At 51.7% G+C, this 22,319-nt stretch overlaps 1 protein-coding gene across 9 annotated transcripts in view; it reads right to left on the bottom strand.

Annotated features, from left to right (window-relative positions):
* Positions 1–90: 90 nt before the first annotated feature.
* Positions 91–22,319, bottom strand: part of POGZ (pogo transposable element derived with ZNF domain) — a 35,942-nt gene continuing 13,713 nt past the window's right edge. For 2 of the 9 annotated variants that reach the window (XM_074853344.1, XM_074853349.1), the window contains 16 exons: positions 14,298–14,473; positions 13,358–13,466; positions 12,155–12,448; positions 11,089–11,358; positions 10,241–10,350; positions 9,488–9,822; positions 8,653–8,807; positions 8,090–8,190; positions 7,056–7,202; positions 6,062–6,196; positions 5,429–5,598; positions 4,754–4,894; positions 4,107–4,166; positions 3,679–3,791; positions 2,957–2,981; positions 91–2,837 (listed from right to left, as the gene is read on the bottom strand). In XM_074853344.1, coding sequence (XP_074709445.1) covers positions 1,268–2,837; positions 2,957–2,981; positions 3,679–3,791; positions 4,107–4,166; positions 4,754–4,894; positions 5,429–5,598; positions 6,062–6,196; positions 7,056–7,202; positions 8,090–8,190; positions 8,653–8,807; positions 9,488–9,822; positions 10,241–10,350; positions 11,089–11,358; positions 12,155–12,448; positions 13,358–13,466; positions 14,298–14,473 — 3,911 coding nt within the window. In that variant the 3' untranslated portion in view covers positions 91–1,267. The remainder of the gene's footprint in view (positions 2,838–2,956; positions 2,982–3,678; positions 3,792–4,106; positions 4,167–4,753; positions 4,895–5,428; positions 5,599–6,061; positions 6,197–7,055; positions 7,203–8,089; positions 8,191–8,652; positions 8,808–9,487; positions 9,823–10,240; positions 10,351–11,088; positions 11,359–12,154; positions 12,449–13,357; positions 13,467–14,297; positions 14,474–22,319) is intronic. The other 7 variants (XM_074853345.1, XM_074853347.1, XM_074853346.1 and 4 more) reach the window with 7 other exon arrangements.

The following is a 22,319-nucleotide window of genomic DNA, read 5'->3' as shown; positions in this document are numbered from 1 at the left end:
CCGGCGCTGCGGCTGGATGCGCTTTGTGTTCAGCGTTACCACGGCACGAGAGTTAAATAGTTCTTCATAATAAAAACACGTGTTTATAAATCCATTTCCCTGGTTTTATTAAATGTTCCACTTATGTACATTTTAAAGATGAACCATTTACAGGTCTGCACATGCTGCCTCCTGCTTTCCTTCGGCAATAGGGAAGGTTCACAAAACCTCTATGGAAACAGAAAGGTGCAGGTGCTTCTGAATTCCGTATGTCAAAATGCTTTTTTCCGTTTATACCGTAATACATACAATTAAAAAACCCTCAAACATGCAAATTGTAGAAAAATTTAAGCTGGCAGTGAAAAATAAAAACAAACGTCTTCTTTTTGTGCACGTCACAGTTTGTTTCATTAAATCAGGTTTCTAATTCTAAGGAACGTAGTGTCTGGCGCCGCCCGTTAAAGCAGGTTTATCAACGAGTAGTTAAAGGTCAGCGGTTCATGGTCCGTGCGGCCTCAACGCCCCCGCCCCTGCGCAGGACCGAGACGGGCTCGACCTTCCCCTCCCACCACGTCCCCTCTGTCAGTAACTCTTTGGAGCGAGGGGGGGGCCGGGGGCGGGGAGGGAACGGCCGCCCCGCGCCCACCCGGCTCCCGCCGAGCTCCGGCCCCCAGCGGGCAGCAAAACGCTTTCGCTTGTGTTCTTACCCCGCGTCCAAAGTCACAAGCAAAATAATTACTCCTTTTTTTTTTTTTAAAAAAAAAAAAGAACAAAAGAACAAAACAACCCAAACCAAACCCAAATCTTAATGGCCAATCATAGAAGGTTCACACATTAGAGCAATAACTCATATCTAAATTTTCCACAGAAACCTAAATCTCTGGGTCAAGTGTTAAAAAAAAAGAAAAAAAAAAATCTGTGTTAAGACAACCAAAAAGATTTATATACTGGTTCATTAGCTACATATTTTTCTCCTTTCTTTAGAAATGGTCACATTGACAATGTATAATTCAAAACATTTCTGCACAATAAAAACAGAAAACTATGATACAGTGAGGTAAAGAAAACGCAAAAATATTCACCCACAATATATTTTCAGAAAATACCAACACAGTGATTTTTCTTTTAAAAAAGCACAAAACTTATAAATGAACAGCATAAATGGCTATTTATCTGAGTGATCGCCTACGAATTTCCTAAACCCACAAATCCACAGGGAAGTGTAATGGTCTCATCCAACATTTATTTAAAAAATAACCCTTCTGGATCCCGATTCGCAGACCAGTGCTCAGATTTCCATCAGATCCAAGTCAGCGTCTTCGAAGCCGTAGAACGACTCAGTCTCGCTCTCCCCCTCGAAGAGCTGGTGGAGGATCTCGGGGTCGGCCGCCTCCTCGGCCGGGGCGCGGGGCTGGCGCGCGGCCGCCGCCTCCTGCGGCTCGTCGCTGAGCTTCAGCTGCTCCTCCAGCGCGACGATCAGCTCCTCCTGCATGTCGGCGTTGCGCGAGGGCGAGTTGGCCGTGCCGTCGGGGCCGGGCAGCACGCTGGCCACCAGGAAGGACTGCTGCACCAGCTCCGGAGAGTCACTGATGATCTCCAGCACCTCCGCCAGCCAGCACAGCACCAGCTGCAGGAGAATGTCCGAGTCGCACGTGGAGTCCGCCATTTCCTTGGCTTGCTCTTTCCACTTTTTATGCAAGAAATTTTTCACAGTCCGCTTTATACAAACATCCAGAGGTTGGATTTTGGAGCTGCAGCCGGCGGGGACGACAGCCGGCAGCGTGCTGGAGGCGCTCAGCAGGGACAGTACCTCCTCGGACAGGTGCGTGCGGTGGCAGTCCAGCACCAGCATGCCCTTGCTGTTCTGGCACTCCGTGTGCTTCTGCCACACCTGGGACAGCCACAGCTCCATCACCTCGTCGTCGCTGTAGCCGTTCTCCTTCGACTCCAGCATGATCGACTCCGGCACGTTGGCGGGCTGCTGCAGGTGGCCCCTGAAGAGGACCAGCGTCGGGAGAACGCTGCCGTCGGCGAGGATGGTGAGGACGACGTCGCACCAGGGCTCGCCGGTCCCCACCGTCTGCAGAGCGTTCTCCTTCCGGTCGTCGCTGCTCAGCACCTCCACGTCGAGGAAGAGAGAGATTTCGTCGATGGCCGCGATCATGGAGAGAGGCAGGTCCTGAGTGTGGATCTGCCGCTGCACGAACTCGATGAAGCAGCTGGCGTTGTCCTCCACGTCTTTGGGGAGAGGGTGGGCCACCGCCCGGCGGGTGTGCGTGCTGAGGTGGTGCCGCAGCATGAACCGCACCGCCCACTCGTAGGAGATCTTGAAGCCGCCCTCGAGGGACCGGCCGAGCTTGGTGGCTTTCTGGAAGAGAGTCTCCTCGTTCACAGGCAGCTGCTGCTCCCTCTGCGTGAGGACCCACTCCGCCAGCTTCTCCTCAGCCTCCAAGCTGAGGTACTTGCCCTCTGACAGCGACGCCAAGTTTTCCTCTTGGAAAGCCTGAAACCTCCGCAGCCAGCGCTTGATCCGCCTCTGCGGGTTGCGGAAGTGCTCCGCAGCCTGCTCGGTGTTGCAGCACAGAGCAAACAGTACAACGCGCAGCTTTTTCACCGACAGCTGCTCCTTCCTGCCCGCAGGCTCGGGCTCCTTGGCCGGCTGCTCGTCTTCCTGCGCATCAATATTTAAGCACTCTTCCTCCGGGCAGAGCAGAGGCCGGGCGTAGGCTGCCGGGGCCAGCTCGGGCTCCAGGTCGTCCTTCGCAGGTAACACAGACTTTGTTTTCACAGTAGCAGCTTTACTTGGGGAATAGGCAGGGCAGGTGTTCTTCATGCTTTTGTCCTGGGGCTGAACGTGCCTGGAGGGGAGAGAACACAGCACCTTCTTAACACCCAGGAAATAAAAGCTGTTGAGGGAAAACAAACCAACCCCAAACCCCACCCCACGAACTGAGATAAGAGTTTACAAACAGTTTACCTGGAATGTGACATCCAAGTAGGCCCTGTTAAGAAAAACAAAACAACAAAAACCATTTGTAGCTTAGTGCGCGCGCGCACACACACACACGCGATCTCTCACAGCGAGGAGGATCCATGTCCCTCTGTGTCTGTTACTCTGGAGCATCCCAACCGGCTGCGGAACAGCCGAGATGCAGCCCCCCGCCAGCCCCGACCTCCCCCTCCCCGGGCAGAGCTGCGCTCGTCAGCACCCGCCGGAGACCAACGGCAACACCCCGTGTCCGTGCGGAAGAACACGAGGAGTTTGGCTGGGAAAGCTCAGCTTTGGGCAGGTCCCGGCTGGCAACGCCCCTCAGGTCTGCAAGGGGCCGTAACTCCCAGCCAGCGGCTGGGCCCTGCTTTAGGCTCTATTCAAACCCAGCAGCAGCTGCTTAAGCGTCCCGGTGTCAGGGAGGGACAATGACGTCCCAGAGGAACAGAGGAACGCGCTGAAGCTCTCGGCATTGTCTCTCCCTGGGAAGCTCGGCCTCACCAGACCCCGCTCCGGCAGAGCCAGCCTGGCTCAGGGCTTAACTCGCCCATCTCCATGACAATGAGGCTCCAGAAGGTCCCCGAACAACTCGGGACTAAGTGCTCAGCCCAGCGCTAAACAAAGATGCATCTGACCTGCAGTCTACGAACTGATGTCTCATGTCTTGCGTTAATTTTTCGCAACTTTTCTGCTCCTTTTCAAACTCTTACCTCGGAAAATAATGTTACTAAACTCGTGCGATGGGTTGAAGACCAGATGCTCGGCCATGGCGTCGCCCTCAGATGTTACAAAGAGACAAGAGGAACAGGACAGCTTCACACCACTGGGAGGGAACCAAGAAGAGAGAGAGGCGAGCTCAGTACCGGGTATAACACGTGGGGACAGCCCCAGACTAACAGGGGAAAAAGCAGCGTCACCCCCCAGCGCATCCAGCCCGTGTCCCCGCCCCGAAACATCCGCTCCCGCTGGAAGGCGAAGGGAGTCCCAACACACTGCCCTGAATTCGACATGTTTTCATGGGTGGCACAAAATAAACAAGAGCTTCTTCAGAAGCAATCGTGGGAGAACAGAACTGGAAGATCAGGGAGTGAATGCACGTTAGATTCCCAGGGGATTAAATAAGCCAAGTTTCCGTTACCAGGCAGTGTAGTTTTTGAACAAAGCCAAGTATTTTGGACTCTTCCGAGGAACGTGGTTGCTGTAAGACAAAAAAGAGTTTATTAAATGTCAGAATTATTCTGGGCATTTAAAGAGCTATAAACCCATGTAAAATACAGCACATTTACAGAGACAGACCCAGTCCTGGTTTTAATAATATTTTGTCTGCCAGTCTTGTATTCAAGAAAATGAAAACTCTGTGTCTAAATAAAAACACCTGCACAGTAACATTTAAAGTGCCCAGATTTTGGAGTAACTCTTCTGCCATCCTGGTCTGTGGTCTGTCCACGGTCCCGTACAGAACCACAGGCTTGGAGAAGCACGGCATCATTTTTTTTCCCCCCTTCTGAAAATCTTTAAATTATTAAATCTGAGGATTTCTCAAGAAATCCCCGGAGGACCGACCACTGACAGCTTCCTGCAGCAGCACGCGGCTGCAACACTGACGGTCTGGAACGAGCCCAGGTCCTGCGCTCAGTGTTCTCATCTCACCCGAGAGCCGCCGCCCCCGGCCGCGCCGACACGCAACACGCGCGCAGCCGAGGCCGCCTGTCCCGCTGCGGACGGACAGACAGACACGGGGGTGCTGCTGCGTCCAGGCAGGAGGAATTCCAGAGCCCCACGTACTTGATCATGTGGTTGGCGTAAGCTCTGGAGCAGCACGTGCTGTAGCGACAGAGCGAACAGTGCACGTAGGTGGGGAAGTGGTTGGGGAAGTCGGGGATTTCGAAGCTGCACTCCAGGCAGGTCTGTCTGCCCAGGACGCTCCTGCAGAGAGAGGGACGAGCTCGTTAGGGCCTGACCAGGTATCCCGGAGCCGCGACAATCATCAGCACAGAGAATTTCACGGCAGCTTCCAGAACTCTGCAGTCCCACCAGTCCCATCCTGCAGCCCAGGACGCTGGCGTGCCCCGGTGCCAGGCTGAGCGCTTCCCACTTGCTGTAGTCAGGAGGATACAATTTATGAATGGGTAATAAATTAAAAAAAAGCCAAAAAATATTAAGACAAAGCAGCAGGACAGGGCGGGCTTAAAGCCCTTACGCTGATGAAATTCCGTTGTTTCTATAAAAGCACCAGCTAATTCCGCGCCGCCCAGCTGCGCCCCAAGGGCTCCCACCACGCGGCTGGAGGCAGTTTTGTGGGAAGCCCGACTCTCCTGGCACAAAGTTTCCTTGGCAACTGGTAAGCCAGAGCTGTCCAGTGCTGAGGATCGCATTTCCCATCACTGTGGCATTACAAACTACATTCCCTTTAAAAAAAAAAAAATCTTTTAAATTTGACATTTAGCAAAACGCTCTGACATTTTTTTGACGGCTCTCTTCTGGACGCTCCTCTGGACGGGCGGGTACAGGAAGATGGGCTGGGGGTCGGCAGACGACAGCGAGGTGGTTTCCTGCCCCGTGCCCTGCGGCATGTCGTTGGCAGATATCGGCACTGCCCGCGGCTGCCCTCTCGACGCCCGGATCGTGACCTGCAGCGAACAGACACGCCCGTGTCTCCTAAAACAGGAGGGATCGAGCCCAGCCTGGCCTCCTCCGTCTTTCCGACCCCTCGCCGAGAACAAGGCGGCGCCCCAGGACGTGCTGGTGCCACCCAGGGCAGCCTCTGAGGGGACACACGAGCCCCAGAACCGCCCGTTTGTCCCCAGCGCCTGGAGGCCCCCGACACCCCGTCCAGGCACCTTCACCCACAGCTACCGCCGGGCTGCCACCCCCCCGCCTCCCTCCCTCCCTCCCTGTTTCTGCAGATCACCCCATTAACTAAGCGCGCACAAACCGGGCAGAACAAAGCGTTTTTCTGTCCCAGTGAGTCTGATTTCAGTGATGCAGACCAAGCAAACGTCTGTTTTGCAGCACTTAACTCCCCACCACTAGAGGCTGCGGGGGTTTCCCGCGGGAGGAGGGCAGGGCCTGCTGTGAATGTGGATTTCTCACCTTGGTTCCAGGTTTCAACCCTTCTAATTGTTTGGGCTTTCGGAAAGTTTTGTGGTGCTGCAGCTTGTGTTCAATCTTATCCTTGGCAAATAGGAACTGGAGTCTACACTTGTTGCAATGATAAACACTCTTCTTCTAAAGCAAATGGAGATGAAATAGATTTCATTTTAGAGAAACAGATGTCACAACACAGCAGGGTTTTTTGTTTAAGAAAAAAAAAAAAAACATTTTTTCCCCTCTTTTTTCAGCCCCGTTTTTCTTCAGCATCTAAAAGCCCCTCCCTGCCAAGCTCCATATCTTGGGTGTTTCGGTTTTACATTTTTTGGTTTGTTTCTTTTTAACTAAAATCACCAGGCTCTGCAGACACTGGAAGCGCCACGGGACGAGTCTCACCCAGCTTGTTTAAGCCCAAGCAAGGCGGGCGAGCAGGGCGGCACGCGGGGCAACCTGCCTTCAGGAGCTGCCCTCCCTCTGCCGCCCAGGGAGGCAGCCAAGGACTCGGGGGCAAATCAATTCAGGCACCGGGCGAGAGCACCACGGTTCTATATTCTGAAAGTGCACTTCAGCTACACCCACAGAAAATATGTTGTCAATACAGCCAACGTATCCGGAAACAGAACAGCGAGCTGCCCAAATTACATTCACTTGTGTGCATACAGTATTATTTACTTATTAATTACCTGGGGATAAAAAAAATGTAAACCCCAAATGAACGGAGAGCCCGCTGTCGGTTAATCATCACATGCAGCAAACAGAGTCCAGCCAAACAGGCTTTTTTCTGCTCAGTAACAATCTGTGCTGCTCCCAAAGGAGCCTCCTCTCCCCAGCACAACCCCTGCGCAGGTCTGCAGTGACAGTCGCCCGCAAACCGCGCTCGTTACGGAGCGAACCAGCAGCTACTAAACCCCGTCTGGCAACCAAGTTCTCTTTCTTCCCGTTTTCACTCCAAGCCAACGCTGAGCTCACCGCACGCTGAACCACCCTGACACGGTACCTGGTGCCTCATGAAGTGCTGCTGGAAGGCGTTGCCGTTCTTGAACACCTTGAGGCAGTAGGGGCAGAGCAGGTGCCGCGTGTCCTCGTGGATCATGCGGAAGTGGCTGTCCACCTCGGAGTAGAGCGACGAACGGTACTGACAGACCTGCGGCAGCGGAGAGGAACAACCAACAGTGAGAGAGCGTCGGAAGCTCTCCCACACCCGCCCTGCGGCGCGGCCATCGCCGCAGCAACGCCCAGATCCCCCGAGATGCTGCTCGGTGGAGTTGAGGAACCGGGTCCTGAAGAACCTTGAAGAACCTGCGAGCCCTAAGACGGAAAATCAGGGAGCGCGTATTCGGAGCAGCTTGGAGAAAGAGATTTGAACTACTTGTATGAAAAGCAAGTAGTGACAATTCAAGCTCCAGATCCAAGAAAAAAAAGAAAAAAAATGGGGAGACAGTCAACGCGAAGCAGTGGGAATACAGTAAAGAGCAGTTTCTCCAGGATCTATGTAAAATGCAGAATTTGGAACGTGATCTGTTTTAACATAACGTATTTTAGAAGCTTCTTCTCTGTTTTTTCTTTTTGGAGGGACAGTGTTAGGACCTCTGGGTGGAGACGATACGTTCAGAATCAATGCAAGCACAAATCTCATGACAACAGAGTGTCAAGAAAAGGTATCACACAAGCAACAATCTCATCTGCTCCAGAGTGACAACTTCTCTTTATGGCGCGGCAATTTGCCTGCAGGCCCTGGGAGGAAAAAAAAAAATTCGGCTCAGAATGCCACTGGGACTAAACAAATGTCTGGTGAGCTGATCCAGCTGGCGGGAGCTGGGGAGCGGTGGGAAACACCCCGTGTGCCCCGAGAGCCGCCGGACTGCGCCGAGGCCACGCCTGGAAGAAAACGCAGCGGCTCCACGGCGCTGTGCCGCGGCCCACGCCCGGGCTGGACCACCATGAGCCACACGCTTTGCTGAAAAGTGCCACATTTCCTCTTATTCTCCCAGACACGCTTTTAATAATAAACACCTGAACCACTTTTAATACCTGACAGACGTAGGGCATCTCCCCAGGCTTGTGAGTGTCCTTCATGTGCTGCAGGAACATCGGCTCGCTCTCGAACGCCCACTCGCAGATCTTGCACTTTGCTGCAAAAGAAAGGAAAAGCAGGTAACTGCTGGGGGACCAAACCCAACCGTTACAAGTGTCAAAACAAACACCCACCCCTCAGAAAACTACCTCTGGACTCTTTTAATTGGGTAAACAACAAAATATATTCTGGGAGGTTTCCAAAAGGCAGCAAAAATTGTTTTAGAATGGTGGGAACAAGATGTCCCAACGAGGAAACTTCCAGGTGACTTTGAACCAGATGTCAATCGACTGATAAAAACTGAATTCTACCACGACGCTGTGGTGGGCCTCAAGCTTTAGGATATTCCTGACAGTAAGTTTGCAGCAATGTAACCGAGGTGGATTTTCCTGGTGGCCCCCAGGACAAAGGCCCCCCGGGGCCGGGCGGACCCGACGCCGCTGTCTCAGCAGAGCTGCAGGTAACAGGAGGCAGAAACCCTCTTAAACCTGAACCAACCTCCACAGCGAAGTCAACTTACTTGTTGACTCGTAGGGACTGTGGACGTTCTCTAAGTGACACTGTAGCTGAAAGGGGGTGGAGAACTGTCTGTAGCAATGCTGACAGATGGTGTGCACGTCCACCTCTCCGTTCTGCTGGTCCAGTTCAACGTGGTGCTTCATGTGGTTCATAAATCTTACGGAGGCGAAGAGAAAGCGTGTGAACAGAAATCCAAACATTTTGCACCTGTAACCCCGCAAGCATCAGGAACGCTCCACCAGAAGTTTTTTTAACAGCATTAAGATGTTTCCTTCTCGCTCTTCCCATCAAAAGCAGGCAGAGCCTCCTACCCAGAACCTCCCGCTCCCTACTCTAGGGGAAGGCAGAGGACGGGTTTTGCAGCACAGAGGCTGTACGACCGGCTTCTGAGCACGCCTGACCCCAGCCTGGCATTCAACTGGTGATGGCAGAACATTTCAACTTAAAAGAAAAAGCAGTAGTCCAGTTATCACAATAGAACAACGTAGTGGCTCGCTCAGAAGAATACACTATGTCATAGAAATATCTTCTCCCTCCGTTGAAGGCGCATTGAATAGAGAGCAGTTCTTCAAGAATTACTGCCCATTATCTGCTAAGACTAGTGACGAGCAAATGAGACTTCTCTGCTGGAGAACATAAATGCAATTATTCTAACCACACAATCCTCTAACAACTCTTGCCCTGACTGGACTGTGTGACGACGGGCAAATCTCCCCCTTTTGTGCTTCAGTTCTGGTCTTAAGCTCCAGCCTGGGGAGGCTGCGGGGCCTGAGAGACCGACGCTTACGACTCGCTTTTCCTCCCGCGGGGGTTCCCACCGCCCCGCGCTCCCTTACCGTATGTTGTTCTTTAGCCTCTTGGTGCAGTGCGGACACCTGAAGGAGGTTGGGACCTTGGGGAAGTTCAGCAGCTGGCTCACTTTGCCGCCATCTCTGCCGTAGTAGAAATCGTCCACTAACATAATGAGTTTACTCTGGGATGAGTCAACTACGTTTTCACTTGGCTCTGGAGCTTTAGCAGGGGGGGACAGCGCAGGGATAGGAGTAGAGGAGGGTGGTGAAGCAACAGCTGTAGTTTTTTCTGGAGATGGAGGCTTTGCAGATTGAATATTTGGTTCAGATTCTGGAGATTTTCTTTTCTTGAGGAATTTAACCATTTCAGGGCAGCAGTACTAAAAGGGAAAAAAAACCCAACACAAAAACACCCCAGACATTAAACTGTATCTAGGGAGAACTACATACACTATGAAACAAAGACTAACCAGTACTAAGAAAAGACAGAGGAACTCTAGGAAGCTTGAGGAAAGCAGAGTCAGTATCTGATTTTCCATTTCGATTGTTTCCCGATACGAAAGCTCAGAAAATAAACGCCTCGCCCAGCACCAACAGGACATAAGCCCGAGGTCCTGCCTGCCTGCAGTGAGCGACGCTGTGGAAGGTCTTCTGAGGCCTCTCCTTTGCCTCTCCCTTTCTCCTAGTCACGTTCTTCCTTTCCACAGAAGTCCCTGATCTAGGGGGGAGAACTGCTCCTTGCACTCCCCGATCACGAGCAATCGCCCCTTCAGCGCTCGGCTCCGGACAGTTACTTACACACATGTGGCCTCTTAAAGCTTCAGTGACTCGGAACTGAGCGTCACACCTCGGGCAGACCTTCCTGCCACCGTCTTGCAAATCAAATGTGGGAATAGGAGATGAACTGACTGTAACAGGAAAAACACAAAACAAAACTAGAAAAATCTTAAATCTAGGCAAGCTTTTCGGCACACTGAAACACTTTAGTTTCAAGAGCTGCGCTTTTAACTGCTAACTAGACTGGAAGAGGCATGAAAAAGGCAAAAGCATGCAAACTTCTGACAGTCTGTATCGCTAGACAGAGCCCCCAGCAGCTACAGTAAGGAGTGTCTCAAAACTAGACTTAAATAAAAAAAAAGAAGGAAGAAGGATTGGCTCAACTCATCTCCCCTTTTTCTTTAATCATTTGTTTGCTTTGGTTTTCCATCAGACTACAGGGCCTCATCTTCACCTCCAGCTGCAGTAAGAAACTCAGAACACAGATGACATGAAAAGTACCTTAAATCAACTTCTGGCCTCCCGAACACCTTAGGAAGGTGCTTTTTTCGGAAGAAGAGAAGCAAAGATTTTATCCTTTTGCCTCCTTGCATAGAGCATTTCAGGGGTGTGTGTTCTCGGGATGGCAGCATGCACACTAACGGTTCTGAGTGCCAATTAACGTATGCAAGCAAATATCCACCAACAAAAGACAATCACTGGACAAAACGTACAGATAAAGATGAAGAAATTAATCGCAAAGCTTTTCAGGTGTTTATGCCTCTGGTGAAACCTCAGTAGTTACAGGTTAGCCTTTTTTTACTCCAGAAAATAAACTTCCGCGTTCTCAGCAGAAGCAATCGAGTGAAGAGCGCCGCTCCAGACCATACCTTTTAACGATGACGACGATGACGACGACTCTGAAACACTAGATCTCTGGGAACCATGCACAGGGCTGCTGTTGGAAACCACCAGCGGGCCAGGGCTCTGTCCTAACGAAGGAATGGTGTTCAGGGTATTCACTAGCTTAGCAACCTCATTGCCAGGGCTCTGTCCTAACGAAGGAATGGTGTTCAGGGTATTCACTAGCTTAGCAACCTCATTGCTGTTCTCACCAGTCACTCCGGGTCTCTTTACAGTCACAAAGCTTGCAATACTCACTGCCAAGGGAATGGATAATACAAGAACACTAATGAGGAATCAGCGAGATCTGATCCACGGTGTGAATCCCGCCCCCATCTAGAATGCCTTCTCTTCCTCTGCTACCCGGAGCCTTCACCAGCGGCGACCAAGCCACCAGTTATCCTGCCCAGTAACGCCAAGGCCGGCCAGACTGGGCAGGGAACCTCCCTGACCTTCCAGATCACACGCCAAGACGTGAGCCGAGTCCCACGATGAACTCAACAGGATACTGATGGTCATAACAATTACTCGTTTTTCTTTTCTAAATGCAGCTGTATATGATTGTGGCCACTTAAAGCTAAAAACAACCTGACTGCTTGCTGTGTGAAGAAGTATTTTTTTTCCTTTTTAAATTGTCACTATTCTTGAGCAATCATTTCACTCATGAATTCAGCCAACGTTCAAAAAAAAAAAAAAGCAACACAGTTTCTGCATGTGTTCCTCATGTACTTAACTTCACCTTTTTAGAAATACAAGTGATTAACAAACAGTAATTTTCGCTTTTGGGGACTCCTAATTGATGGGCTCAGAACATTCTACAAACCCAGACTTAACTAGTTCTCAAACCAAACTGGACACGACGGCAGGACTAGCCTCATTTTCCAGGTTGGTAAGAGAGATGAAGCGTGACTCAGTGACAGAGGCAAAAATAGAACCCAGGAGTTCTGACTCAACTTCTGCCTTTTAGCTGCTGCGCCGTATGTTTGAAGCTCAAATTATAGACAGTGTTATACGCTCGAGTGAGTGCCCTCGCTTTTCCATGGCAAGTCTTACCTAATTTGGGGTTAGTAGCTTGACTGGACTGCCCTGGCTGCTGCACAGTTAACTGTCCAAGGGTGCTGGGCTGCGTTGCAGTAGGAGTTGTGGAGGTGCTGGGAGTGGACTTACTTTGCTGTTGTGCCTGGGACTGTGGTACCGTGCTCCTGATGGTGAGCGTGGCCGGAATGACCGTAGTGAAAGTGTTGGTGGTGGGTCGGACCGGCATGGTTGTACCTGGTCTCACCTGGGCCATTTGAGAGAACACCTGAGGAACGCCAACTGCCGGCTTAACAAACTGGGTACCCGGGGCTTCAAAAACAAACCAACAAACAAGGCAGATCAAGTTATCGAATTCCACTCCCTGCACACCGAGCGCAACCTATTTTCCAAATTTTGAGCTCCCCAAACGCCCAGCAATTGCAGGGGAAGCTTTAAGAGTTCAGCACCTCAATTTCACTTCCCAAACAGGGTAAAAGTGAACATGGACGCAGGCAGAGCGAAGGCTCCATTCACAACTTCTTTTAGGTGGAATCTTCCAAAAGGCCCAAGTAGCTTAGGAGCATAAATCCCGCTGACTGTCACGGGGCTCACAGTCCTAGTGACTAGGCCCAGCGAACCCAGGGAAGGCTTCTGATGGCAGGACAAGGGTGATCCTACAGCTGCAGATTAGTTTGCAGTACGAGGCTTTGGAGGTTCGTTCTGGGGAGAGCGAAAGGCGACTCATGGCTTTGTTACACGGTGGGTGACACACCAGGTTAGTCTTTCTGATGGCGCGTGACAGGATCCCGTAGCAGAAATTAGCGCTGGAAGAGTCGTCCTCGGGGTGAGGTTTGGCTTCCAGCACCAGCACGGCATGGGGAGAGTGGGAGAGGAAGGAGGAGGGGTGCTGATGGGCGGGGACTTCGGAATTAACTTAACTGAGGAGGCTTTTTGAAGAGGCTAGATTATACGAGCTCAGAGACAGACACTCCTTCCCGCTGGAAGTCCCCTGCTCTGCAAAGGGGTTGGTTACTACGACCAAAGGGCCTACTCTCTGCTGCAAAACGGTGAGCAAAGTTACGGCCACAAATACAGACAAATCTCACCTAGTACAGGACTGAACCCCCCTGCAGAGCTACTAGATATGCAGGTGAAATACATATTTCAAATATATATCTTTTAACCCTCGGTACTCTAAAACAGAACACAACAGTGGCTGGGGCTTGCTCCAGTCCTTACCTGGGACAAGGGTGATGGGTCTCACTGTCTGACCCTGCTGCACGTTCAGAACAATTCCAACTTGGTTCATTGTGTTTTGTACAGGCCGCACATTCCTCACGGGAAATCCCTGCAGTCAAACAGTACCGTTACCATTAGCAAACTGAGCGCATCTGAAGCACTTTCAATACGAGCTTTCTACCCTAAAAATCAAATAAGCAAATTAAAAAAAAAACCCCACCCCACAGTACTACCATCTATGGATCAACTGAACTGTGAGGCCATGCTGCTCTCGGCCAGCACCTCACCCAAGAGCCAGGCCACCCCCGTATAATCTACAGCCTCCCTTCCCGATGTCCCCTGCCCCAAGCACCTACAGAAACCTCCTCCCAGGTCTCAGCAAATGCTCAAAGCCATCAGTGGACATTTAAAAACTTTCCCTGCACATTTCCCAGGAAAATAAAAGCAAGTAGTTAAGTATTCAGCAAGGCCGAAGGCAGGCAGAGTGGACAGTCATGTTGACCCAGCGCTGAGGGATCTGGTGGAGCTGGGAACGGTCAGGGTGAGGTTCATGGTTGGACTGGAGGAGCTTCAAGGGCTTTTCCAACCCAGAGGATTCTGGGATTCTGTGACCCACCTAGAGCAGGGAGTGCGGCCCCACGGGCAAGGCCACAGGCGAGGGCCCGCGGGCAGTCCCAGGCCACGTCCCACAGCACCTGCTGATGTGTGGAACGGGCCCGTTTCCTCAAGTGAGATTCAGCTGCAAAATGACTGGGAACCCGAGCTACTCCCAGACACAGCTATTTCTGAATCTACATAAATTAAAAACCAAAAAGCCACCAGATTTCAGCTCTGACATCCACTGAAGCGCACAGAGAAACTGAAAGAGGCGTCTGATTGTTTCTCCACAGAGAACAGCCTTCCACGATGGAGAACAGCCCCGGGCTGGCCGGGCGCTCACCTGGGTGGTGATGAAGATGGGCTGGCTGGCCACCGGCGAGTTCGTGACGTGGTTGGCGTTCTGCATGATCTGCACGGGTCGCAACACCGGCTGCGTCACCATCGTGCCCAGACCTGAGGTTGGGTTCTGGGTAAGGATTAGCGGCTGCCCACTCTGCTGAACAAGAGGATTGCCAGCTGGAAGGAAAACAGAAACAGCAAAGGTCACGTTTGTCAGGTAAAAAGGCTGCTGCTTCTCACACACACTCACGTTAGTCTTCAGAATCTGAACGCGTTTCCCAGAGCATGCTTTAGAAGTAAACTTGGGACAATATCCAACCCTTCTATGTATGGTGTTAATATTCGTATTTACGCTTGGATTTTCCAAGCTGCCTAGGAACTAGATGCTCAAAGGACATCCAGGAAAATCCACATCAATCAGCTTCTGGTCACCCCAGTTTGCACCAGCCCAGCAGACCCCTCCTGGCAGTTGGCCGGGTCCTTCAGTCAAGATCCCATTTGTCCCACGTGTGCTCCCAGTTCCACAAGCTCTCGCTTGCCAGCCAGAGCAGACTTTCACTATTTGCACAGAATGAGGGAATTCAAACCCAGGAATATCACCCAATTGCTTCTGGCAACTTGGGGGGTAAAGTCACACCAAAACAAAGATCAGGAGAGTCTCCCCCCTACTGCCAATGTCTGCGGGCACCCGAGATGGGGAAGGAATCAGAAGGAACAGAAGAGAGGATGAAGGAGGAGGCTGTGAAGAAACACGCTGGTGAAAGGTGGGATGAAACGGTCTACAACCACCGAGGAAGCGGTTTAGAGAACCCAGAGCAAACCTTTGCCACCGACGCTCTGCAGGGCGCTTCTGCGGCGGCCGCTCGGCCCGAGGAGGGACACAGCTCCCTGCTCCCCCTGCGCTCAAGCAAGGTCGGAAACAACCGTCAAGGTCGGCCACTGCACTTCGCGTGCTCCCTCCGACAACACCACCCTGGATCACGGCCAGACACGGTCCTTCTCCACAGAAACCCCCCTCACTTCGCGCGCAGGCCTGGCTCTGGCGCTGGGAACGGAACTATGACGGAGCAAAGGACCACGGACGAGACGGGGGTTTGGTTCCAAAGGTTATTGACTATCATCTGGCAAAAACTGAACCTCAGCCCATTAAGCAGTTTAGGAAAAAATTTACTTTTTCCTCTGGTGATCACACCTTCAGCTCCCAAAGGCCTGGTACAGGTGACGTGGTGGGTTGAGCTCAGCTGGACGCCCGGTGCCCACTGAGCTGCTCTGACACTGCCCTTCTCAGCGGGACGGAGGGGAGAAAATAAAATGGAAGAAACCTCGTGGGTCAAGATAAAGGCAGTTTAATAAAGAAAAAGCAAAGGCTGCATGAAGAAGCAAAGGAAAACAAAAGATTTATTCTCTGCTTCCCATCAGCAGGTGACATCCAGCCACTTCCCGGGGAGCGGGGCTCCAGCTCGCGGGGCGGTTGCTCCAGAAGACAAACGTCGCAATAACAAACGCCCCCCCCCGCCCCGTCCTTTTCGCTACGAGCAGACGCCGTACGGTACCGGACACCCCTTGGGTCAGGTGGGGGCAGCTCTCCTGGCTCCGTCCCCTCCGAGAGCTCGCCCGCCCCCCACCTACGGGGCGAGGGAAGCGCTGGAGCCGCGGAGCACCGGGGTGGCGGTAGCCAACACCCTGGTGTGTCGCCAACACCCTTCTAGTGACCACAGCTCAGCGCTGCTGGGAACATCGACCCACCTCGGCCAGGCCCAACGGCAGCGAGGAGCTCACAACAGCAAGTGATCTGCACGTACGAAACGCGTTACTTTTCCTAAGTATCGTAGGGGAGGGGACAACATTTTAAAGAAATAAATCAGACTCCAAATATTTCAAACTCAACTCCGAAAAATGAGCAGGATCCTTATTTGGGCTTCAATTCCTTCTTCCTCGACCCCATTCCCCCTCACAAAGCTCAGCTCAGTCGTGTATTTGTGGTTTTGCACTACTCAATCCTGCTACTCCCACAGCCCACGTCCCGAGGACAAAGGGCTTCCCCAGGGGCAGAGGGAGGCGGGACCCAAGGGACCCCCAGGAATCTTCCCGCTGTAGATGTGCAGCACACTGACACGAGACTGACAGCGCAGCCAGGATGGTTCAGGGCTACAAAACGGTCCAACGTTCCCGAAACTGCTGCTGTTAGAGGAAAGGGCTGCTGCACCCGCACAGCAAATGTTTCCTATCTGACTGTGTAAATCCAGGAAAAGACCTGCTGCATGCCAGAATGTTCTGACCCACAGCCAAAACAGCTTCTTTTAATGGAAGATGCTTTACACTGACAGTCTGGATGCTGCCTGCCTGGCAATCCTCAGGGTGTACAATCCAAATGTTTTCGTGAAGATTGCGCTAGGCAGAAACAGCAGGGTACGTACGGAAGGCTGCGGCAGAGGGTTCGGAGCCAAGGCACACAACTGCCTGGCCCACGCGGCATCTTGCCTCGCTTCTCCAAGAGCCTCAGACAGCGGGGGGACTGCTGGAAGAGAGACACCAGCTCCCACTTCCAGAGCACAGAAAACCCCCCAAATCCCCGTCAATCAGCAAACAAAACCTCAACCCGAGGCAGAGGATGGAGATGCTGAGACGCCGTGAAGGCTGGCAGCCTGTCTTGGAGCAACTTCTTCTTTAGGATGAAAAACGACGAGCGCAAACCCACTACTGCCCGAGCTCCGCGCACGCTGCCTCCAGCCCCAAGCGGAAGAGAGGACGTGCCTCTGCCTTTGCTGCGTTATAGAGCAGGGTCACGGGAGAGGGACAGGAAAAAGATGGAAGGAGCGAATGAAACCTAGAGACAGACTGGATCTGAAATCCTTAAAAAAAATTCAGAGAGGTAATCCCTTCACGATACGAAAAAAATAAGAAGGCGATTGTCAAAGAAGAGACAGAGAAGTCGCGGAAAAAGAAAAAAAAAGAATCTTTGGATAGTTCTATCAGGTTCTGAACGCTTACATCCCACCTAGTACTGACGAAGGCCCAAATCCAGAGCACCAGCAGATCCTTTTCTCCTCCTCAGCGTCTCGAGGATCCTACTTGGCTGACAAGGAGCACAGAGCCTTCCCCAGACCTGGCCAAGCGCTGCAGGTCCGTGAGAGCGGAACCACCAGCAGCGACCCTGACGCTGGGACGACCTCGTGGTGAGTTCAGAGGCCACTGGGCAATCTCAAGCAGAGTGTGACAGTCAGGTTTCCAACTTCTTCTGGCACTCCTTTGGACATACAAATAATCTGGGAAGATGTGCAGTAGTTTAACAAACAAACGATGACTTTGGGTTTAAGTCCATTTTAAAGCAGAGACCAGCTGACAAAGATCTTCTGGCCCAGTCAGTCCAACGGTTTTGACTCTTTTCTCTCAGCGTGGACTTGGCAGGTCCCTGCCAGTTGCTCTCTCCTGAAACGCTATCATTACTAGACAAAACATAGCAGAAGCATATATAAATACTCTTGATTCCTTACCAGAGACTGCAGGTTCTTTTCAATGTGACCACGATGGACACAGTTGTATGCCCAATTTTTTTTTTTCAGGCTTTGGTGGATGTTCGTAAGCGAGAACAAGAAGCCTTCTGGAGCAGCATGTCCAAGAGCGTGCAGTGCTTCTCTCACATTGTTCCCCAGGAGGTTTGTAAGGTTCCCACAGGTCCTGGAGCACTTTAAACTCACCGGCCAAGACAGATGCGCATAGATTCACTACTTCATCTAGGGAGAATGAGGAGACCACGGCAGAAATCAGCTGCTGGGAAAGAACAAGTTATGTTCTCCTCTCTTCTCCTCCTGCCTCTCAAGGGTAAGGTTTGCAAGGAGCCCGCTGGAAATGGCTTAACTGGCTTCTTGGAGAAGGGCGATTTAGACCTCGATGCCAGCTGATGGAGCAAACCTCCTGAACAGCCCGCTTAGTCCCGGACACAGCGATGCTCGCGAGTCCTAGGCCTCTTCCTACACTTCTTCAACTCCTCCTTGACTTCCAGTCTGCTCCCGGGGAGGCAGAACGTAGCCCTGCAGACGAGGAGTTTCTTTATCCTCTCTCTTCACTAAGCACAGCAGACGCTCTCCCCTACAGGAGACGCCGCTGCTGCTGGACGTGCCCTGGCTGTTCACGGCAGAGGTTGGACTGACAAAGCCTCTTTAATCTGACACTCCGGAACCCCCCCGATGATCCGCGCTTCCCAGCAGCGTGACCTTTCTGGAGAAGAACTCTAGTGCTGGTCCCCTCAGTCAGTCACCCCGCACGGGGAGCAGCCGAGCGCAGAGCCCGGCCCCACGCCGCCGCTGCGGAGGCCACCGGTGCCAAGGCTCCTACATGGACACAATCCGCATCAAAACCAGCGATAAACGGTCAGGACTGGTGTCAGCACGTCATGACTCAGAGGTTACCACACACGCAGACTTTGAATTCAACACCGGGGCATCACCAAAGGTCCTCTCAGACTTACAGGGCAGACTGATAAGCCCGGCATGACTCAGTTCCTCGCTGACTCTGTTCTCCGACGAGCGGCCCTGGGCAGAGGCACCGGCCACGCAGAGCACAGCGTTACGGCTTTAGCGGCAGGTGCTTCGGGCATCAAGTGCAGTCAGGTCACCGGGCGCTCCCCAGAACTGCGGCATTACCAGGGCCTGGGGCAGAGCCCTGGGGGTGTCCGAGGAGCCTCCCCCTGTCCCGAGCCCCTGCGCTCTCTGGATCCGTTCCCAAAGCAGGGCCGAGCGCTGCTCCAGGCACGTCGCGCCCTCCCGGGCAGAGCGGCCCGTCACGCTGATGCGGGCAGCAATCTAATCTAGACTAAATCTTCTCACTTCCCATCCTAACCTGACTTAACCACATACCGTTACGCAATTGCTGCATATTACCCAAAAGCACAGTATTTTTCTTCCATAGTTTCTAGATTTTCAGGACAAAAAGCACTTTGTGAAATCTTGCAGTGAGAAGAACGGCGGGAAGGTAAGTTCCATTTTCATCTGATGGTGGAATTATTAAAAAGGGAGTCAAGCTGTCAGGCTGACGGGCCGTGTGGCACCCACCTCATGTTCTTGTCAACAACAACAGTGCTTTTTTGGCTCGAGGACTCTGGAAACGGACACATGTGTGTGTCACACCAGCTAGCTGTGCACGGGTGTGGGATACAGGGAAGAACTGCTTTGAGTGGGATACAGGTATAGCTAAAAGCAATCAACGGAAATTAAGCAAAGAAAAAATTAGGCCGAGCGTCACTTCAAATATATTTAGCTTTCAGTAATTTTTCCTTTCATGTCCCAGTAATTTGAGACATTTTAAAACTGATCTGAAGGGAAAAATTTGGATCCAGCAGAAAGATGCACAAAGGTAAGTCAAAAGGTATTTCCAGCTTTAGTTTGGAAATCTTGTTTCTTGATTCTTGGACACGGGGTCCTCCCTGTCCAGGCCAGTTGGCCCTTCTGGCACCCAAAGGAGAAGCAGGTTGGGTGCAACAACACTCACAAGCAATTCCAGCCTGTGTTTGTCAACGTACGCTCCTCAAAGTTAGGTAGGTACCACCGTGGACGCTGTTATTTAAGAAAAGGATAAGGTTTAGGTCTCCAGGCTTGCTCGTAAGCGAATTCCATCCTAGAGGGAAAAAACCAAAACAAAACCCAACAAAACCTTACACTGGGAGAAGGGATGGATTTAATGGGTCTTTTTCAGCCCTAGCTTGTAAGTCTTTTTAATTAATGTAAAACAAAATGCAAGACGACAGCCATGAGCGTAAAAAACAGATTGCTGCAAGCTGGGATGACTCCAGACACGGTTCATTTTGTGAGCGTTCCACACAGTCACAACTTAAACTGGGATGTGACCCTCAGTTACTGGGCCAGCAGAGACTGAAGAGGTGACAGATGTCCCTGTGGCACTTTGCCACTCAAAACCCTCGCTGGCACCAGCCCAGAAAGGATTCCCCGGCAAGTCAAAGTCGTGTCATAGGAGCTGGGAGGGACCCGACAAACAGCGCTCGGGAAAGGCAAAGGCCACGCTGTGATTTTGGTTTCCGTCGGTCCCAACGTTAACGGGCCCAGCCACCCCCTGCTGCATCAGTGCAACCCAGAGGGGTTTGCTCCACCACAAAAACTGAGGCGCTCTTCTGTGTTTTCCCCCTGAGAGCATCCAGCCCAAGGCACTGAAAGCCTCCCGCTCCCCGAAGGAGGAAGGCCAGGGGAGGGTGACCGGGAGCAGGCAGCACCACCCACAGCAGCCTCCTCACACCCTCACACAGTTGGTTTCTACTCCAGCAGATCAAAAAACCACAAATACAACCCACACCACCAAGCTCACCCTGAAACACAGCCCAGCTCACGGCGGATACTTTGATGTTCAACACTTTGTTTCGACAATGCCAAGAGGGCTGACCAAGCTGCCAAGGCATAAATTGGAAAAGTAACTGTGTCCTGCGGCTGTAAAGGTCATTTCCCCCCGTCCTCTCTTCCAAAGCAGACCAACGCACCTCTGAGACCTGCGGATTTTGTCAGCAGTTCTCTGATCAAACGTTACTTCAGAAATTCTACAAACCCTCCTTCACAGGCGGATTCACGCCGTGGGGCAGAAAGATCCCAGCACACGACACCGCAGCACGAGAGGGGGGTAAACCCAGCGAGGAGCGAGACACCAAGGGCCCGTTGGGCAGGGCGGGGCAGGGCGGGGCAGGGCGGGGCCGGGCCAGCAAACTGCACCCACCACCCCAGCGCTCGTTTCCAAGGAGGCGGCACCGCTACAGAGCTGCAGAAAGCAAAAAGGACTACGGAAAGCGATAGCTGGAGTCACGCTGAGTAACGTCCCTCCCCGAGCTCAATTTTTAACCTATGCAGTAAGATCTGAAGGTGTTACCGCCCCAATGACCACCACTAGTTCTGTTTGCAAACCGAGATGAAAGAATAAGCGTGTAAGAGACGATGATCACAGGCAGCTACACCTGGGATTTCATTCCTCCAGTACGGACCAGAGTGAATAACGTCTAGAAAGGTAACACCTGCCCTTCAGGGCAAGGCCTCTCCGACGCCATGAGGCAGCGCGTTCCGTGTCCCTCTGTACCACACCCCCTACCAAAACACCCCCGGCCGCCAGCAGCAGCGCGCAGGAATCCTCCGAAACCTCCAACGCTCCCGCAGCCCAGAGAACGCAGCGAGGGGCTGAGAGGGGAACACAAACCCAGCACCATTCGTCTTCTTTTCCAACCCTCTTCACTACATTTTTGTCGTATGCGGGAGCTCTGGATTAGTCTCCAGAGCACACCATGGCTCTTGTTTTTGAGACAAACAAATAAATAACAACAGAACAAAGAAGAAAGTTTCTCAGACTGTTGTGTGATCCTGCACAATCCTCTCAAATCCAGGATGTGACAGAGGCCTCTCCAAACTAGATTCCTGCACAAATCCACCCGTTTTCATGGGATCTGGGAACCGTTTGGACAGCAGATCCTCCGGGGGCACATTCGAACTTGTCAGAAGAGTATACAAATATTTTACTGATAAATATATTGCTGTTAGCAGATCTTTTCTTAGCAGCCACGCTCCTTTTTTACCGTTAATCTAATTATAGCATAGTGATATCACCAAGCCTTTATTAATTTCTTGTAATTGATTTAGAACATCTGTCTCAAATTGCTTTTATTAGTAAAGCTATGAAATATTAATCACAAGTGTATTCTGTAGTGATATCTAATACATTAGGAGTTCAAGATTCTCTTAAGACACTCCCAACCAAGATATCTGTTTCAGGCAACGTATAGAACCTTCCTCATTATGCGTGTGTCTGATTACGTTTTACTAAAAATAATGCAATGACTTCTAGATGAGTTTTACATATTTTTACAGCTCCTTAATCCCAAAGAATCCTAAACCCACTTTATATTTCAGTACAGTAAGTTATGCAGAGAGATTGTTCAAGCTAGCTCTGAAACAAAGCACAACAACCCCTTAATAGCAAAAAAATTCCCAGAATTATTCACCTTGGCATTTGGCCAACACACCAGTTCAACGCATCTACT

This window comes from Strix uralensis, chromosome 32 (assembly GCF_047716275.1).
Source record: "Strix uralensis isolate ZFMK-TIS-50842 chromosome 32, bStrUra1, whole genome shotgun sequence".
In the NCBI taxonomy this organism is placed as follows: domain Eukaryota; kingdom Metazoa; phylum Chordata; class Aves; order Strigiformes; family Strigidae; genus Strix; species Strix uralensis.
Note: the sequence above shows the minus strand (reverse complement) of the source record. Positions and strands in the feature narration are given on the sequence as shown.